The following is a 15,457-nucleotide window of genomic DNA, read 5'->3' as shown; positions in this document are numbered from 1 at the left end:
ATCCGTGACCACAGACCCAGAGAGAGAGTGGAAAAATACACCACAACGACCAATAATGTTTATCAATAGTACAATATAGGGGGCAGAACGGATTAATGTGTGCCATATTGGTAACAGATTATTGAAAATTGAATGCTTGATATTTAGAATCAGAACACTTCCCACTTTTATCCACAAGGGGGCAACATTCGCCATTGCATTTCTGTGATGCTCTGAATTGAACTCGATCGCCACAGCGTGGAGAAAAGTAGAACTACTAGTACTGCCAATCTGTTTCTGGTTTGCTGCTTCCGCAAATGAGAGGCACCAACAATGTCAAGTTACTCCAGAGTAATTCATCATGCCACCAGTATATTATGCAGCAACAAAGGTTCATTGGTCCTCCAGCAATTGCACAGGAAAGTATTCCAGCGTGTTGAAATAACCGAGGACGACTTTTGGTACATCGTAAAGAAGTGTTCTCGGTTTGCTGTGGTGCGGAACCGAGAGAGGACGGACGAATGGGGAGCTGACTGTGTGATTGTCGCCAAAACGTCGCTGCGACTATGCAAAAATTACACAAAGCAAGATTGCAGAGATTGCCAGGAGCTTCACCTTTGCAAATATTTTGTTTATGGAAACTGTAGATTTGGGAAAGGCAGGTAAGAGAAACCTCGACCGTGGTGAGTAGTTTTTGCTAGGTTAAGGAGGGGAGTGGCTAGCTATCAGCAGAAATAGATGAGATAGCTGGCACGCCCCCTTTTATTCTGTATTGATCAATCTGGACAAATAACACCTGCATCTTCTAGTCTAGTCCACTAATGCGTGTAAAGCTGTGGTAGCACATTTATTTTTATCATCAGGTATATTATCAATACAAAATATTGCAGTATGATGCAGAATTGCCTATATTTCCTTCAATTCCTTGATTTGGAACAAGGCATATTATGATCATGAGTTTTCAGTAGCCTACACAAAAACAAAATGATGCTTGATGTCTTTATGGTACGCTCCTGTCTGTTTACCTACTCTATCCACATGTACATATTACCTCAATTACCTTGAATAACTGGTGCCCCCGCACATTGACTCTGTACCGATACCCCCTGTATATAACCTCCCTACTGTTGTTTTATTTTACTGCTGCTCTTTAATTAAAATAATAATAATTGTTATATCTTAAACTGCATTGTTGGTTATGGGCTTATAAGTAAGCATTTCACTGTAATGTCTACACCTGTTGTATTCGGCGCATGTGGCAAATAACATTTTATTTTATTTGATCTGTGTGTGCTGTTCTCTCTCACTAGGAAGCAGTGTAAGTTCTCCCATGACGTGCGTTCGGAGCATAACTACCCGCTCCTGAGGGAGTGCACTCTGCATGAGCTGCACGAGGATGACCTGTTCCTGTTACTGCTGCAGAATGATCCTACCTTGCTGCCGGAGGTAACACACATACACACACACACAGAGAAAATAATGCACGGGCCGCTCTAGAGCCCCACTACACACCTGGAAGGAGCCTTAACAGGGCCTTGTGGTCTCCATTAAGAAATTAGCCCAGTTCCAATCCCTAGCACCTCTCCCTAAGCCCCTGTACACTTTCATATACCTTTTCTCCCTTAGATGAATACATTAGAAACACAATGCTTTGTCTCATGCTCTCTATGTATGTGAACTTGTCCCTCTTGCTCCATGAAGTCTTGCTCCCTTAAGTAAAATGTGGGACGTTTCTGCATTACAGGTTTCTGCCCTCAGGGAGGGTAGCAGTGTTCTGAGTGCTCTTTGTGTACGAGCTCATGGGTAGAAGGGGTAGACCTCCTCTATCTTTCTCTTTTTTTCTCTCTCACTCTCTTTTTCTCTCACTCATTCTATCTCCCCAGAGAGGGAAGGACAGGAGTAGCTTACATCCTGGCATTCCAGAGAAGGGAATTCTGGACGAGTTTATAGGCAGGTTCAGTGCCAGTGAGAAGTGAATCCTGCACACTGATCGGATGATACCTCTCCGAACCAGATGCACCCGTAATCTGATTGGACAACTATACGGAGGCCTCAGAGCCACAAACAAGTTTCTCAAAAAGAAAAATGAAAAAACGTGTGTTCAGTTTTCCGAGAGTAATGTTGGTTCATCCAGTCTAAACAAATATCACAGTAAATCAATGAAATGTTTTAAAAGACAAAACAAAAAACCTAAAAACACTACAAATACCACCACGTCCAGCCTAAAGCCCAATGTGGGTGAAGAGGGATCAGAGCGTTCACCTTCTGAGATGAAGACAAGCCACCTTGGATCTGTGGGACTTCCTGTGTGTAAAAAAAAAAAAAAAAAAAAAAAAAAAAGCTAATAAAGAATGTTATATATTTTTAAAGAATACAACAAAAAAGGAAATATAAAAAAACGTATGCTGTTGATGTGGGTTTGTCTCCGGGAAGTATTCGTTACCCAGAGAGGTAAAGTAGAACTTCTTGGTGTGCGAGGTTAGATTTTTTTTCAACGATGACCATGTAAGCCTTCTAAAGGCAACTGCTTGGCCCAGCCCCTCTGGTTGGCTATATATGACTGCATTGCCACGATGATTGTCTCTGACATTGTTGCCGTATGTTCCTGACGTCAGGTGTGCTCTCACTACAACAAGGGCTCCGGGCCCCACGGTGCGTGTACCTTCAGGGACGGCTGCACCAAGGTGCACATGTGCATGCACTTTGTGCAGGACGACTGCATGTTCGGGCCTAAGTGCAAGAGGCAGCACGTCATCGACCAGCATGGCCGCCGCATGCTGGAGGAGAGGGGCCTCAGCGGTGACATCATCAACGACCTGCCCTTCGTCTACCAGAACCTCCACCGCCTCAACACACCCACTACACCCTACGCTGCTAAAGGTACGATATCCCTCAACTGGAGTGTGTGTGTTCTTTTGGCTTGATCTGCAGTATTTGTGTAGCTGAGCTGTTCTCTTGGCCTGATCTGCAGTGTGTGTATAATCCCTCTGTATATGTAATCCCTCTGTATATCCCTCTGTACAGAGCGTGTAGGTGAGCTGGTCTCCAGGCCTGTGATCCAGAAAGAGGAGAGGAAGGAGATTTGTCTGCATTTCATACGCAGGAACTGTAGATTCCAGGGTGAGCTCTCTTCTACTTGATGTTTATTTTTATTTTTTTATGTTTTGCCTGTTGGGATATTTTCTATGCTTTTGGTATGTTTGGTTGTGGTTCTCTCATGCTTGTTTGTGTAATGCGTTTGTGTGCCCAGACCAGTGTATCCGTGTGCATTTTAACCTGCCCTATAAGTGGGAGGTGTTTGATGGGAACGGCTGGAAAGACCTGCGTCACACTGAGGACATCGAGAGAGCCTTCTGTGACCCCCGGAACACACACAGGTCAGGGTTCACTACTGCCCACTAAAGTTGAAAGTGGACTCTTATGCACCTTTCAAACAAAGACGTTTTTCTACCAACTTTCACTTTATTTCTGCGAACCGACCTAGTTGGGATTGCAGTAGTTATGCCTACGGCTTAGTATGAAATGTAGCCGTAATGCTGAGGCGGCATTGGCACGCACTTTGCTCTTAAAGGAAAATTCCACCCAAAATACTGGCTGTTTTTTTGTATTTTGAAAGTTATATATCTTGAAAACTTGATTTCTGACATGCAGAAGATTTTGGGACTATATCAACAATGGACTAATGAAACAAATACCAAAATATCATTTTTTGGTGGAGTTTTCCTTTAAGCTCTTGATGGTTGCTAGGCAGCGCCCTTACTACTATCCTCATGCAGTTCTAAACTTTGGGAGGCATGTCACTTCACCCATCTCTTCCCATAGCCTACCACAATAACTGCTTTCTTAACCACAACTGGATGGATCCATAAATAATGACTTTGGGAATAAGTATCACTGAAGGATGAACATATTGGAATAATGTAGGCTAATGCAATTGAAGGCATCAAATTGTTGCTTACTGAAACTCAGAAAGTCATCAAATTGTTATAATACATTTGAAGCATAGCCTACCTGTGTGTGGTCAACTATGTCAGCACCGTTTTGCGCTGCTTTGAGACAAGCGTGGGGACTCTTGATAAATCAATCAATGTCAGATTTTTCTTTTCACTGAATCTCAGTTTGGATATTGGTTAGGGTACAATTAGGCTGTAGAAATGTTAGCTAATTTGAGGTGAAGCTGCTCATGATCATCTTGTCTAGTTGGCTCATTTATTAGCACTGATCAGAACATTTTGCCAGCATGTTATGTAGCTTAACAAGTGGATTATTTTGCTCTTCACTTGCAGTCACTTAGTAGCCTAGACCTACCTGACCAAAAGATTGTGACTTGTCTTTTAATCAATGTGATTTTCTTTCACTGAATCTCCGTCTGTAGGCTATATTTGGTTAATTCTCTGGCTGGGCAAATAGAGGTGGTATAGCTAATCTATTTGTTTGCTCATCTATCACTGATATAAACATTTAGCATGCAATAATGTAGCCTAAATCAAGCCTGCAGAGGTTGTGAAATATGAACACGAGACATGCTTTTGAAAATATAGATTGCTATTATTTTCTGTCGGTATTACATTTACATTTATGTCATTTAGCTGACGCTCTTATCCAGAGCGACTTACAGTTAATGCATACATTATTATTCTTCATACTGGCCCCCCGTGGGAAACGAACCCACAACCCTGGCGTTGCAAACGCCATGCTCTATCAACTGAGCTACCTCCCTGCCTGCCATTCCCTCCCCTACCCTGGACGACGCTGGGCCAATTGTGCGCCGCCCCATTGGTCTCCCGGTTGCGGCCGGCTACAGCAGAGCCTGGATTCTAACCAGGATCTCTAGTGGCACAGCTAGCATCATGATAAAGATACTCTGAATGCAAGACCCTACGCCTGCTCCCTAACAAAGCGGAGTGAGGGTAGGAAAGAGCTGAAACGTGGATAAAAAAAAGCATGAGCTTGCCTTGGGCTCTGTTTCAAAATACAACTTTTTTATATGACAGCGGTTCCACACGTTGCCATGACGCAAGGTGTGGGGGGAAAATATTATTTGTATTTTATACTTTCGTCAGGTGTTATAAAATACACTGAACAAAAATGTGACCGACCACCTCGATTCGGTATTATGTAGCAACATTTAAAATTGTGTTTTTTACATTGGATAAAAGTAGAGACTCAGTGCTACAAAATTGTATATCGTACACTGCAGTTGAGGAACAATGGGAAAGTAATTCTGCTTTGAAAGTTGATAAACTTGTAACCTCACCTTTTAGAAAATGTCCCTTGAATGTTTTGGTACACCTCTTCTTCGTCTACACCTATTCAGCATTGTTCACACCCTCTTAAGCCATAGCCCCACCCATCTCTTTAAGGATTCACAGGTGAGGTCATGTGCTAAACAGAGTGAGTAAGGCAGAGTAGTAAACAACCAAAGATTTCAAGACTAAAAGTGGTGAAAGTAGTAGCCTCCAATAAGGAAAAACTCCAGGTAAAAATACACTGGATCTAGTCCTTGGCCTTTATCCTAATCTGACTTTGGTGCAGGTCATGTTTGTTATCCACATTACCGTCTCTGGTAAACACACACTATATCAAATAAAATCAATGTATATTTGTCACATGACACAGGATACAGAAGGTGTAAACGGTACAGTGAAATGGTTACTTGCATAGTAGCAATAACAAAATAAAAGTGTCCAGATAAAAAGAATGTATAATTATTAGATGATGCTTACCCAGACAGACACACTTGTCTAAAGTGATGGGTCATATGAAACAAATGCTATAACCAGCTGCCAGCCACATCTAGCTAATTGGATTGGTCACTATTGTCTAGACATGTACACATGTTCATGAAATACAATAAATAGATGGCCGTAATCACTCCCAGACACACCTGGCTAACTTGATGGGTCATGTAATCTGGCGAAGTGGAGTCTTTTGTTTAGACGTAGCAAAAAATGAACCATAATCCCAACCCATCCTACTAGCAATACAAACTGATTGTCATAGCTAGCCACCATGCATGAAATGCTGTAGTATGAATCTGCAGGTACAGTGAGGGAAAAAAGTATTTGATCCCCTGCTGATTTTGTACGTTTGCCCACGGACAAAGAAATGATCAGTCAAATTTTTATGGTAGGTTTATTTGAACAGTGAGAGACAGAATAACAACAAAAAAATCCAGAAAAACGCATGTCAAAAATGTTATAAATTGATTTGCATTTTAATGAGGGAAATAAGTATTTGACCCCCTCTCAATCAGAAAGATTTCTGTCTCCCAGGTGTCTTTTATACAGGTGACGAGCTGAGATTAGGAGCACACTCTTAAAGGGAGTGCTCCTAATCTCAGCTTGTTACCTGTATAAAAGACACCTGTCCACAGAAGCAATCAATCAATCAGATTCCAAACTCTCCACCATGGCCAAGACCAAAGAGCTCTCCAAGGATGTCAGGGACAAGATTGTAGACCTACACAAGGCTGGAATGGGCTACAAAACCATCGCCAAGCAGCTTGGTGAGAAGGTGACACAAAATAACTGTCAATCTCCCTCGGCCTGGGGCTCCATGCAAGATCTCACCTCGTGGAGTTGCAATGATCATGAGAACGGTGAGGAATCAGCCCAGAACTACACAGGAGGATCTTGTCAATGATCTCAAGGCAGCTGGGACCATAGTCACCAAGAAAACAATTGGTAACACACTATGCCGTGAAGGACTGAAATCCTGCAGCGCCCGCAAGGTCCCCCTGGTCAAGAAAGCACATATACAGGGCCGTCTGAGGTTTGCCAATGAACATCTGAATGATTCAGAGGAGAACTAGGTGAAAGTGTTGTGGTCAGATGAGACCAAAATCGAGCTCTTTGGCATCAACTCAACTCGCCGTGTTTGGAGGAGGAGGAATGCTGCCTATGACCCCAAGAACAACATCCCCACCATCAAACATGGAGGTGGAAACATTATGCTTTGGGGGTGTTTTTCTGCTAAAGGGACAGGACAACTTCACCGCATCAAAGGGACGATGGACGGGGCCATGTACCGTCAAATCTTGGGTGAGAACCTCCTTCCCTCAGCCAGGGCATTGAAAATGGGTCGTGGCTGGGTATTCCAGCATGACAATGACCCAAAACACATGGCCAAGGCAACAAAGGAGTGGCTCAAGAAGAAGCACATTAAGGTCCTGGAGTGGCCTAGCCAGTCTCCAGACCTTAATCCCATAGAAAATCTGTGGAGGGAGCTGAAGGTTCGAGTTGCCAAACGTCAGCCTCGAAACCTTAATGACTTGGAGAAGATCTGCAAAGAGGAGTGGAACAAAATCCCTCCTGAGATGTGTGCAAACCTGGTGGCCAACTACAAGAAACGTCTGACCTCTGTGATTGCCAACAAGGGTTTTGCCACCAAGTACTAAGTCATGTTTTGCAGAGGTGTCAAATACTTATTTCCCTCATTAAAATGCAAATCAATTCATAACATTTTTGACATGCGTTTTTCTGCATTTTTTTGTTGTTATTCTGTCTCTCACTGTTCAAATAAATCTACCATTAAAATTATAGACTGATCATGTCTTTGTCAGTGGGCAAACGTACAAAATCAGCAGGGGATCAAATACTTTTTTCCCTCACTGTAGCTAAAGCTAACCAACTAGGTTCAATGTTAGCTAGCTAGCTAACTTAAAGGCTATAACTAGCAATGGAAATGGCTTTCTGAGATACTAATAATATTACTACACAGAACATACACGTAACATTAGTTAGCGAGCCAGCAAGCTAACGTTCCCTAGCTAGCTAACAGTATGCTTTAACTTGCAATGAAAATGACTTTCTGACTAAATTAGAAACGTACAGTATAATATCTGAAAATGAAGCTAGACTCTTACCCGTATACATGGATGAACGCTTCACAGCAGACTGGAACCCCTTTAACTCTGTTTTGTCTGTACAACTTGTTTGACCCTCGTTGTGTCAAGTCACTCCGGTTCACACTGAAAGTGTGCAGAAAGTAGTACATCACAACTTTTTCCCACTGATATTTGTCAATAGTGCCTGCTAAATTCAGGGCAGCAATGTTTTCAAGAACAGTAGCAACACTTTTGCAGTTCTCTATTGCTAACGTTATATCTTTCAAAAAAGCAGTGGTAACAAGGATTATTTACACATACTGAGCAGCTCACGTTATAGACAGAAGCATGCAAAATCGAAAACCGTGATTATTAAAACAATAATCGAACCGAAACCGAACTTACCTCAAAAAGCACTAATCGCTCAACACTAGCAGTAGCCTAAACCTATCGATGTTACATTTAGCTGGGTGAATGGAATATGAATGACAGTCATCCAATATGCTGTAATAGAAATAAAGCCATGCTCATAAAATTAAACATTTGTCCTCCCTCATTTTGTGGACCGCCACTGACATCGGCCCACATGTACTCTCACTCTTAAACTTGCCAGCATGTTCACGGGAGACATAAAATGCTTATCCAAGCAAGAATGTGGTAAAAAGTGGACTGTATGAATTGGGTTCTAAAAAACATTTTCCGATTTTATTTTTTTACAGGCAACATACTGTAAAGTCTGACTGTAAAATGAAAATAATCCATGAACGTCTCTCTCTCTCTCTCTCAGTCCGGGCTCTCGGCCAGTAGACTTCCTAACGATGACGCGGGAGTCGGACCCCGTGCGGCGCCTCTCCACGGTATCCTCGGTAACAAAGCCGGCTCACTACATCCTGACCACTGAGTGGCTGTGGTACTACAAGGGCGACCACGAGAACTGGATTGAGTTTGGAAGACCCGTGAGTCTGGAGGGAGAAGGGGGGGCATTAAGCTTTGCAGTTGTTGTTTTGTGGTTGAGATGTGGTTGTGAGGATTCAGTGATGTTAAGTTGTAGTGGTGCTGTTGTGGTTGAGTTATGGTTTAAAAGCATTCAGTATTGGAAAGGGCCGGATTCAATCCCAGGCACTCTATAGAGCAGCGCATTACCCTTGAGTTTTAATTTAGCATTAGAGCCGACATGCGCAGTGTTTACCGTGAATGCTATCTCCGCGAACGTCGGGGAAATTACCATTAAAAGGCGCATTGTCGGCTGTCCAGTGTGCTGCTCTATAAAATGCCTTGGATTGAATCCCGGCCTAAGTATGTGGTGGTGTTGGTTGTGTTGTGGTCAGGACGATAAACAGCGAATGACATCCCTCTCTTCCCGTGAGCTGGAGGAAGCGTACCTGGCAGACAGATCTGCTGAGGTCACCATTATGAAAGGTCACCGTAACTACTACCTCAGTTTTCAAGGTAAAGCCCTTATTACATCCCCAACATACACCTGCACTGAAATAGCTGTGTAAGAAAAAACCTGATCAATATGTTTTATATCAAAACATACAGTGACCAGGATGAGGAATCATTAGTCTTTGAACTCTCCTCCATCTCTTTTTTGTACCCTTCCTTTCTCTACCCTACTCTCATCTCCTCTGCCCCTCTCCTCATCAACTTGTCCTCCACTTTCAAACCTTCCTGCAGACATGTACCAGCGGAACCCCAAACACAACACCAAGAGGAGGGTGCGTCGCCGACCACGCTTCATCTCCATCATGGAAGTGGAGAACAAGACTGCACCGTAAAGAGAGAGAGAAGGGAGCAAGTAAATAAAGAGGATGAATAAATGGGCAGATCTGTTCCTCTGAATTAATGTAGTACCTTTACTCTGGATCTGGTGAGTGGGGATAAATTGGACTGGCTGACAGTCACCCCAATACAACACAGTATGTAAATCACCCAATACCACAGGGATAACTACCTGGTACAGCCACGAAGAGCCAGCAACAGGAAATCACAGTGTGTTGCTAATTTCAAATCATGTTACTGATATAATATGCATTTTGTTTGCAATATGTTTTTTTTTGTTCATTGGAAAACCCGGTGCCCTCAACTGAAGTCTGTTTTTACGTTTCCTGTAATCAATACCTACAGTTGAAGTCGGAAGTTTACATACACCTTAACCAAATACATTTAAACTCTGTTTTTCACAATTCCTGACATTTAATCCTAGTAAAACATTCTCTGTCTTAGGTCAGTTAGGATCACCACTTTATTTTAAGAATGTGAAATGCAGAATAATAGTAGAGATAATTATTTCATCACATTCCCAGTGGGTCAGAAGTTTACTCAATTAGTATTTGGTAGCATTGCCTTTAAATTGTTTAACTTGGGTCAAACGTTTCGGGTAGCCTTGCACAGGCTTCCACAATAAGTTGGGAGAATTTTGGCCCATTCCTCCTGACAGAGCTGGTGTAACTGAGTCAGGTTTGTAGGCCTCCTTGCTCACACACGCTTTTTCAGTTCTGCCCACACATTTTCGATAGTATTGAGGGCAGGGCTTTGTGATGGCCACTCCAATACCTGGACTTTGTTCTCCTTAAGCCATTTTGCCACAACTTTGGAAGTATGCTTGGGGTCATTGTCCATTTGGAAGACCCATTTGCGACCAAGCTTTAACTTCCTGACTGATGTCTTGAGATGTTGCTTCAATATATCCACATAATTTTCCTTCCTCATGATGCCATCTATTTTGTGAAGTGCACAAGTCCCTCCTGCAGCAAAGCACCCCCACAGCATGATGCTGCCACCCCGTGCTTCACGATTGGGATGGTGTTCTTCGGCTTGCAAGCTACAACCTTTTTCCTCCAAACATAACAATGGTCATTATGGCCAAACAGTTATATTTTTGTTTCATCAGACCAGAGGACATTTCTCCAAAAAGTACGATCTTTCTCCCCATGTGCAGTTGCAAACCGTAGTCTGGCTTGTTTTTTATGGCGGTTTTGGAGCAGTGGCTTCTTCCTTGCTGAGCGGCCTTTCAGGTTATGTCGATATAGGACTTGTTTTACTGTGGATTAGATACTTTTGTACCTGTTTCCTCCAGCATCTTCACAAGGTCCTTTGCTGTTGTTCTGGGATTGATTTGCACCAAAGTACGTTCATCTCTAGGAGACAGAACGCGTCTCCTTCCTGAGCGGTATGACGGCTGCATGGTCCCATGGTGTTAATACTTGGGTACTATTGTTTGTACAGATGAACGTGGTACCTTCAGGCATTTGGAAATTGCTCCCAATGATGAATCAGACTTGGCTGATTTCTTTTGATTTTCCCATGATGTCAAGCAAAGAGGCATTGAGTTTGAAGGTAGGGCTTGAAATACATCCACAGGTACACCTCCAATTGACTAAAATTATGTCAATTAGCCAATCAGAAGCTTCTAAAGCCATGACATCATTTTCTGGAATTTTAAAAGCTGTTTAAAGGCACTGTCAACTTAGTGTATGTAAACTTCTGACCCACTGGAATTGTGATACAGTGAGTTGTAAGTGAAATAATCTGTCTGTAAACAATTGTTGGAAAAATTACTTGTGTCATGCACAAAGTAGATGTCCTAACCGACTTGCCAAAACTATAGTTTGTTAACAAGAAATTTGTGGAGTGGTTGAAAAACGAGTTTTAATGACTCCAACCTAAGTGTATATAAACTTCTGACTTCAACTGTAGTTACAACTTGTCTTAGAATATCTATCACGTTACGAGTTAATCGCAGTCTGTAGTATATAACGCAATTTCCTAGCATGCATCTCTATATTTATGTGAAGATGTGATAATAAAACTATAGACTGGTCTGGCATGTTTATTTGTGTAATAGTTTTTCTACATGTCTATTTTATGTTATTCAAGACCATACTCAAGACTATCACTTGCATGTCTCCCCATGTTTATCATAATTAGTTACACAGAAAACGTATTATGAACATCATTTGGCCCTAATATTCTAAATGAAAGCCATATTGATCCATGATTCACCTATGCCTATGCCTTGCATCAAACAGGACAAGTTAACCGGTATTTTGAGTGGCCAATGACCAGGTATCATGTTGGCACACGCATTTGAGGAATGACAGGGGTGTTGCAGAAAACACTCTGCTGCAAAACATCCCAAGAATAAACCCAATTATGGCGTGCTCATGATTTGTGTGTAGAATGAAATATCATTTTCGGGTATTATGGGCCGTAAATTACAGGGGCTATGATAAATTCCTGATGAGGACAGTATGATACTGAGACGTGTCCGGAATCTCAGGTTTTCCAATGATGGGCGCTCGAACGTGTGACGTTTCACCGCGAGATGATCACTGAATGTATGAACACGGCGCGGCTGACGTTCAAGTGGTCGGCCGCGAACATGTTCAGTAAATACTGGCGACATTGGGAGTTATTTTTCTAACGGAAAAAACTGGTTGTCAGGTTCTGCATTTTGCAACATAGTAATTTTGTTGGTTCTCTCTCCTTGCTGGGGAGCGCGCGGCCGCATGGGCCTTGGAGAGGCGTGACGCGGTTGTACCGCATCTCCTGGATGGCAGGTAGGCTCCATCACGTCGCTGTGATAAAATAGGCTATGGAAAGAAAGCAATGCGGCGAGTGCTGTAAGCTAACTGTTTGTGTTTGAGAGATTTTGATTAGGTTATTTCCTTTTCTTTCAGTTACACATAGGTTAGTTTAATATTATCCGCCGATTCAGTCTTAAAAGGCTTCCAAATTTGAGCCATTAACAGCTCGCGCTTGCCGCCCTTTTTATCACTAAAATAATGCATCGATTTGTCTATTGCTGCGCAAGTGTAGGCATACTGTGGGAAAATGTAGGAATGTCCGCTAGACGAGGTAAGGTAATGATGAAGATAGGATAATAAGCTGGGAGTTGTGGCATGAGTCTCATGACCGACATTATAGGCTAATTAGACTAAAACAATTAAATCCGTTGTAGCCTATCGTTTCATGGGCTATTTTAAATAGGCCTAATAAAAACCCCAAAATGAATGAACCACACCGTGTCCGTCCGATGTGTGAGATGCATGATGTTTGTTGGCAGACGTGGCCTAGTATAAGCTTCCCAAAAATGGGGTCAGTCAGCCAGCTATCAAATGTGACAGGACACTGGTAAGGCAGCCTGTCTGCTGCTTTAGTAGGCGAGTTTAAAAATAGGGATTAACCCATTAAATATTTTTATACTATTAAGATATTTTTATTATTAGGCCTTTATCTCAATAGATTTGTATTATTAGATATTTGCATATAGGGCCTCATGGTCGCCAGAAAGCATGCAGTGATGATGCTATAGCTGAGAGATGGCATCACACGTGTGTGATGTGACTCCTCGCGTGCCATGGAGAGTCTGATCCTGACAAGCGCGGGTTCGAGGATGTGCCCCCGAGCCTCTCATGGCCTGCGCACTAATTGCGCGCACCTGCTGGTAGCTGCCTTGTTGGTGTCCATGACGATGTCAAGCTCACCTGTTGCAGGTATGTGACAATTTTCTTACTCTCATAGCCATGGATGGCTGGTGGCTTTGACTCTGAATGATAATAATTACTGTTCACACCTGGTTTCATCAAGGTACACTAAGAGACAGGGCCAGTATTTGACTTTTCTTGGACTTTTCTTAGACTTTTCCAGTATTTGACTTTCCCTAGACTTTTGGAGCTGTCCTTGGTGCTAATGCACCAACTTCCATATTCACCACCATCTCCTCGCCTCATGTCTTTCCATCCTTTTACCTCTCTCATGTAGTCTATCTGTCCATTCATCCTCCTCCATCTCTCAGTGACTCGGTTATGTCGTCAGGGACAGATGGACAGTGGATGCCTACACACACAGTCATCCCTCACTCAGTCCCACTCACTGGCTTTAAGGCATCACACACACTGATACTCACACATACACACGGCGCATACAAGCACCCACTCAAAATCAAATATATCCTGACTTAAAATAAATAAATCTGTGGGCGGTGTGTGTGACGGGGGCAGACGGACTGCTGCCTGGTGGTGAAGGATGTTTAGCACTGCTGATTGGATCATTGTCATCAAAGCCATGTGGATCGACCGAAGGGTGCTGCATGCTATTCTTAGAAACACAAGTCTTTACTCTCATCTATCTTCATTCCTGCAGTCTCACTCTCTTTCTTTCTCTTCTCTCTCGATTACTCTTCCCTGCTCTAATTCTATTTCTCTGTATTCTTTCTGCTCTCTTGCTCTCTCCATCACTATCTCCCTCTCTGTATCAATGTAATGTGTGTGCGTGTGCGCATGCGTGGGTGCGTGTGATTTGATCCTGCTGTTGGCTGGGATGCCTCTGAGCTGTGTGCCGTGTCTGCAGCATACCAATGAGCTTGCTGCCACACAGCACGTGACGCTGCCGCAAAGCATGGCAGCGCCTAGTCGAGGCTAGGAGGAGGAGGCAGGGTGCTCGCTGTAATGTAACTTACTGTGTGTGTGTGTGTGTGTGAGTGAGAGAGGGGATGGATGGATGGATGAGGCGCAAGGAGAGTGTTCATTTATTCTGTTTGAGTCAAGGTAACCATCCTAGAGAGACCTGGTTATGGTTATCATATAGCTGTACTATAGCGCTTTGTGGTACACTATATTGTGCTTAAAATCATGATAAATGAACAGTGGCACTGGGTGTTTCTCTATGCCTATGTGTGCGTGTAAGACTCTTCAGTGTCCTGTTGAGTGAGGATTGTGTGTTCAGGGCCGACACTACAAATAAGCGACAGTCAGGGTCTCAACTTACTGTTGAGAGTTAGAATAATAGAATACACAAGGTGCCATTTTGAAATTTGGGATTGCATCAGCAGTTTTCCTCTTATGTCAGTCACTGAAAGTCACTCAATTAGCCCATGTCAGCTAACATTTTATAAATTGCTAGGTAAGTTAGTTAGCCAGCTATCTAAACCTTGTAGTAACGCAGGGCACGTGCCAAGGGGCCCTGACTTCTAGGGGTCCCCAATTGATTTTGTTAGTCAAGCTCACCCAGATATTGTATTAACATGGCATAAGTCATGGCAGAATGTGTAGAATTGCTGGGAATTGGCTTTAAAATAGAAAAAAAAAAAAAAATTAAACTGCAAAATTTCTCTCTGCCCCATGACAAAATGTGTAAAATTGCAGTATTTTTTTAATTTATTTTTGCCGCCAAGAGGGGAAGCCACAAATGTTTTGCCGTGAGATGGAGGTCACACAACCAAATCTCGCTTAGGGCCCCTAAAAGGCTGGTGTCGGCTCTCTCTCTGTGTGTGTGAGATCAGTGCTGGGCTCTATCCTCTGCTCGTTGTATTCTCTAGATGGAGCTCAGCTTTAACTAGGTCTCTCAGCCACCAGCAGGGATTCTGCTCAGCCTGCTGTGTTCATACATTAATTTTAACCACGCACACATGTACACGGCCCTGCGAAAGACTAGCGTCCTGTCCAGGGGGCTCCTGCACTATGGGCCATTCTGGCCCGGACAGTCACGTGTTGTGACTGCAGTTTATCTCTCCACAGGGGGTGTGGACTCCAACGGAATGACAGCAGCACGGTCCTCATCACGGTCGCCATCGTCATCGTCACCCTCTTCCAGATGGCCAGGCGCCAGCCCACCCAAAGACACTGGTCACCCTGGTAACACTGACAC

General features: G+C 43.2%; 1 protein-coding gene across 1 annotated transcript; it reads left to right on the top strand.

The window, feature by feature from the left end:
* Positions 1–225: 225 nt before the first annotated feature.
* Positions 226–9,633, top strand: LOC121543704 (protein mono-ADP-ribosyltransferase PARP12-like). The gene is made up of 8 exons (XM_041853841.1): positions 226–641; positions 1,290–1,425; positions 2,595–2,859; positions 3,004–3,099; positions 3,230–3,356; positions 8,595–8,763; positions 9,136–9,256; positions 9,485–9,633. The coding sequence occupies exons 1-8, from the start codon at positions 313–315 to the stop codon at positions 9,583–9,585; spliced, it is 1,344 nt and encodes a 447-aa protein (XP_041709775.1). The 5' UTR covers positions 226–312; the 3' UTR covers positions 9,586–9,633.
* The last annotated feature ends 5,824 nt before the right edge of the window (positions 9,634–15,457 follow it).

The sequence above is a fragment of the Coregonus clupeaformis genome, chromosome 28 (genome assembly GCF_020615455.1).
Source record: "Coregonus clupeaformis isolate EN_2021a chromosome 28, ASM2061545v1, whole genome shotgun sequence".
In the NCBI taxonomy this organism is placed as follows: Eukaryota; Metazoa; Chordata; class Actinopteri; order Salmoniformes; family Salmonidae; genus Coregonus; species Coregonus clupeaformis.
This window is presented reverse-complemented; position numbering and strand designations above follow the sequence as displayed.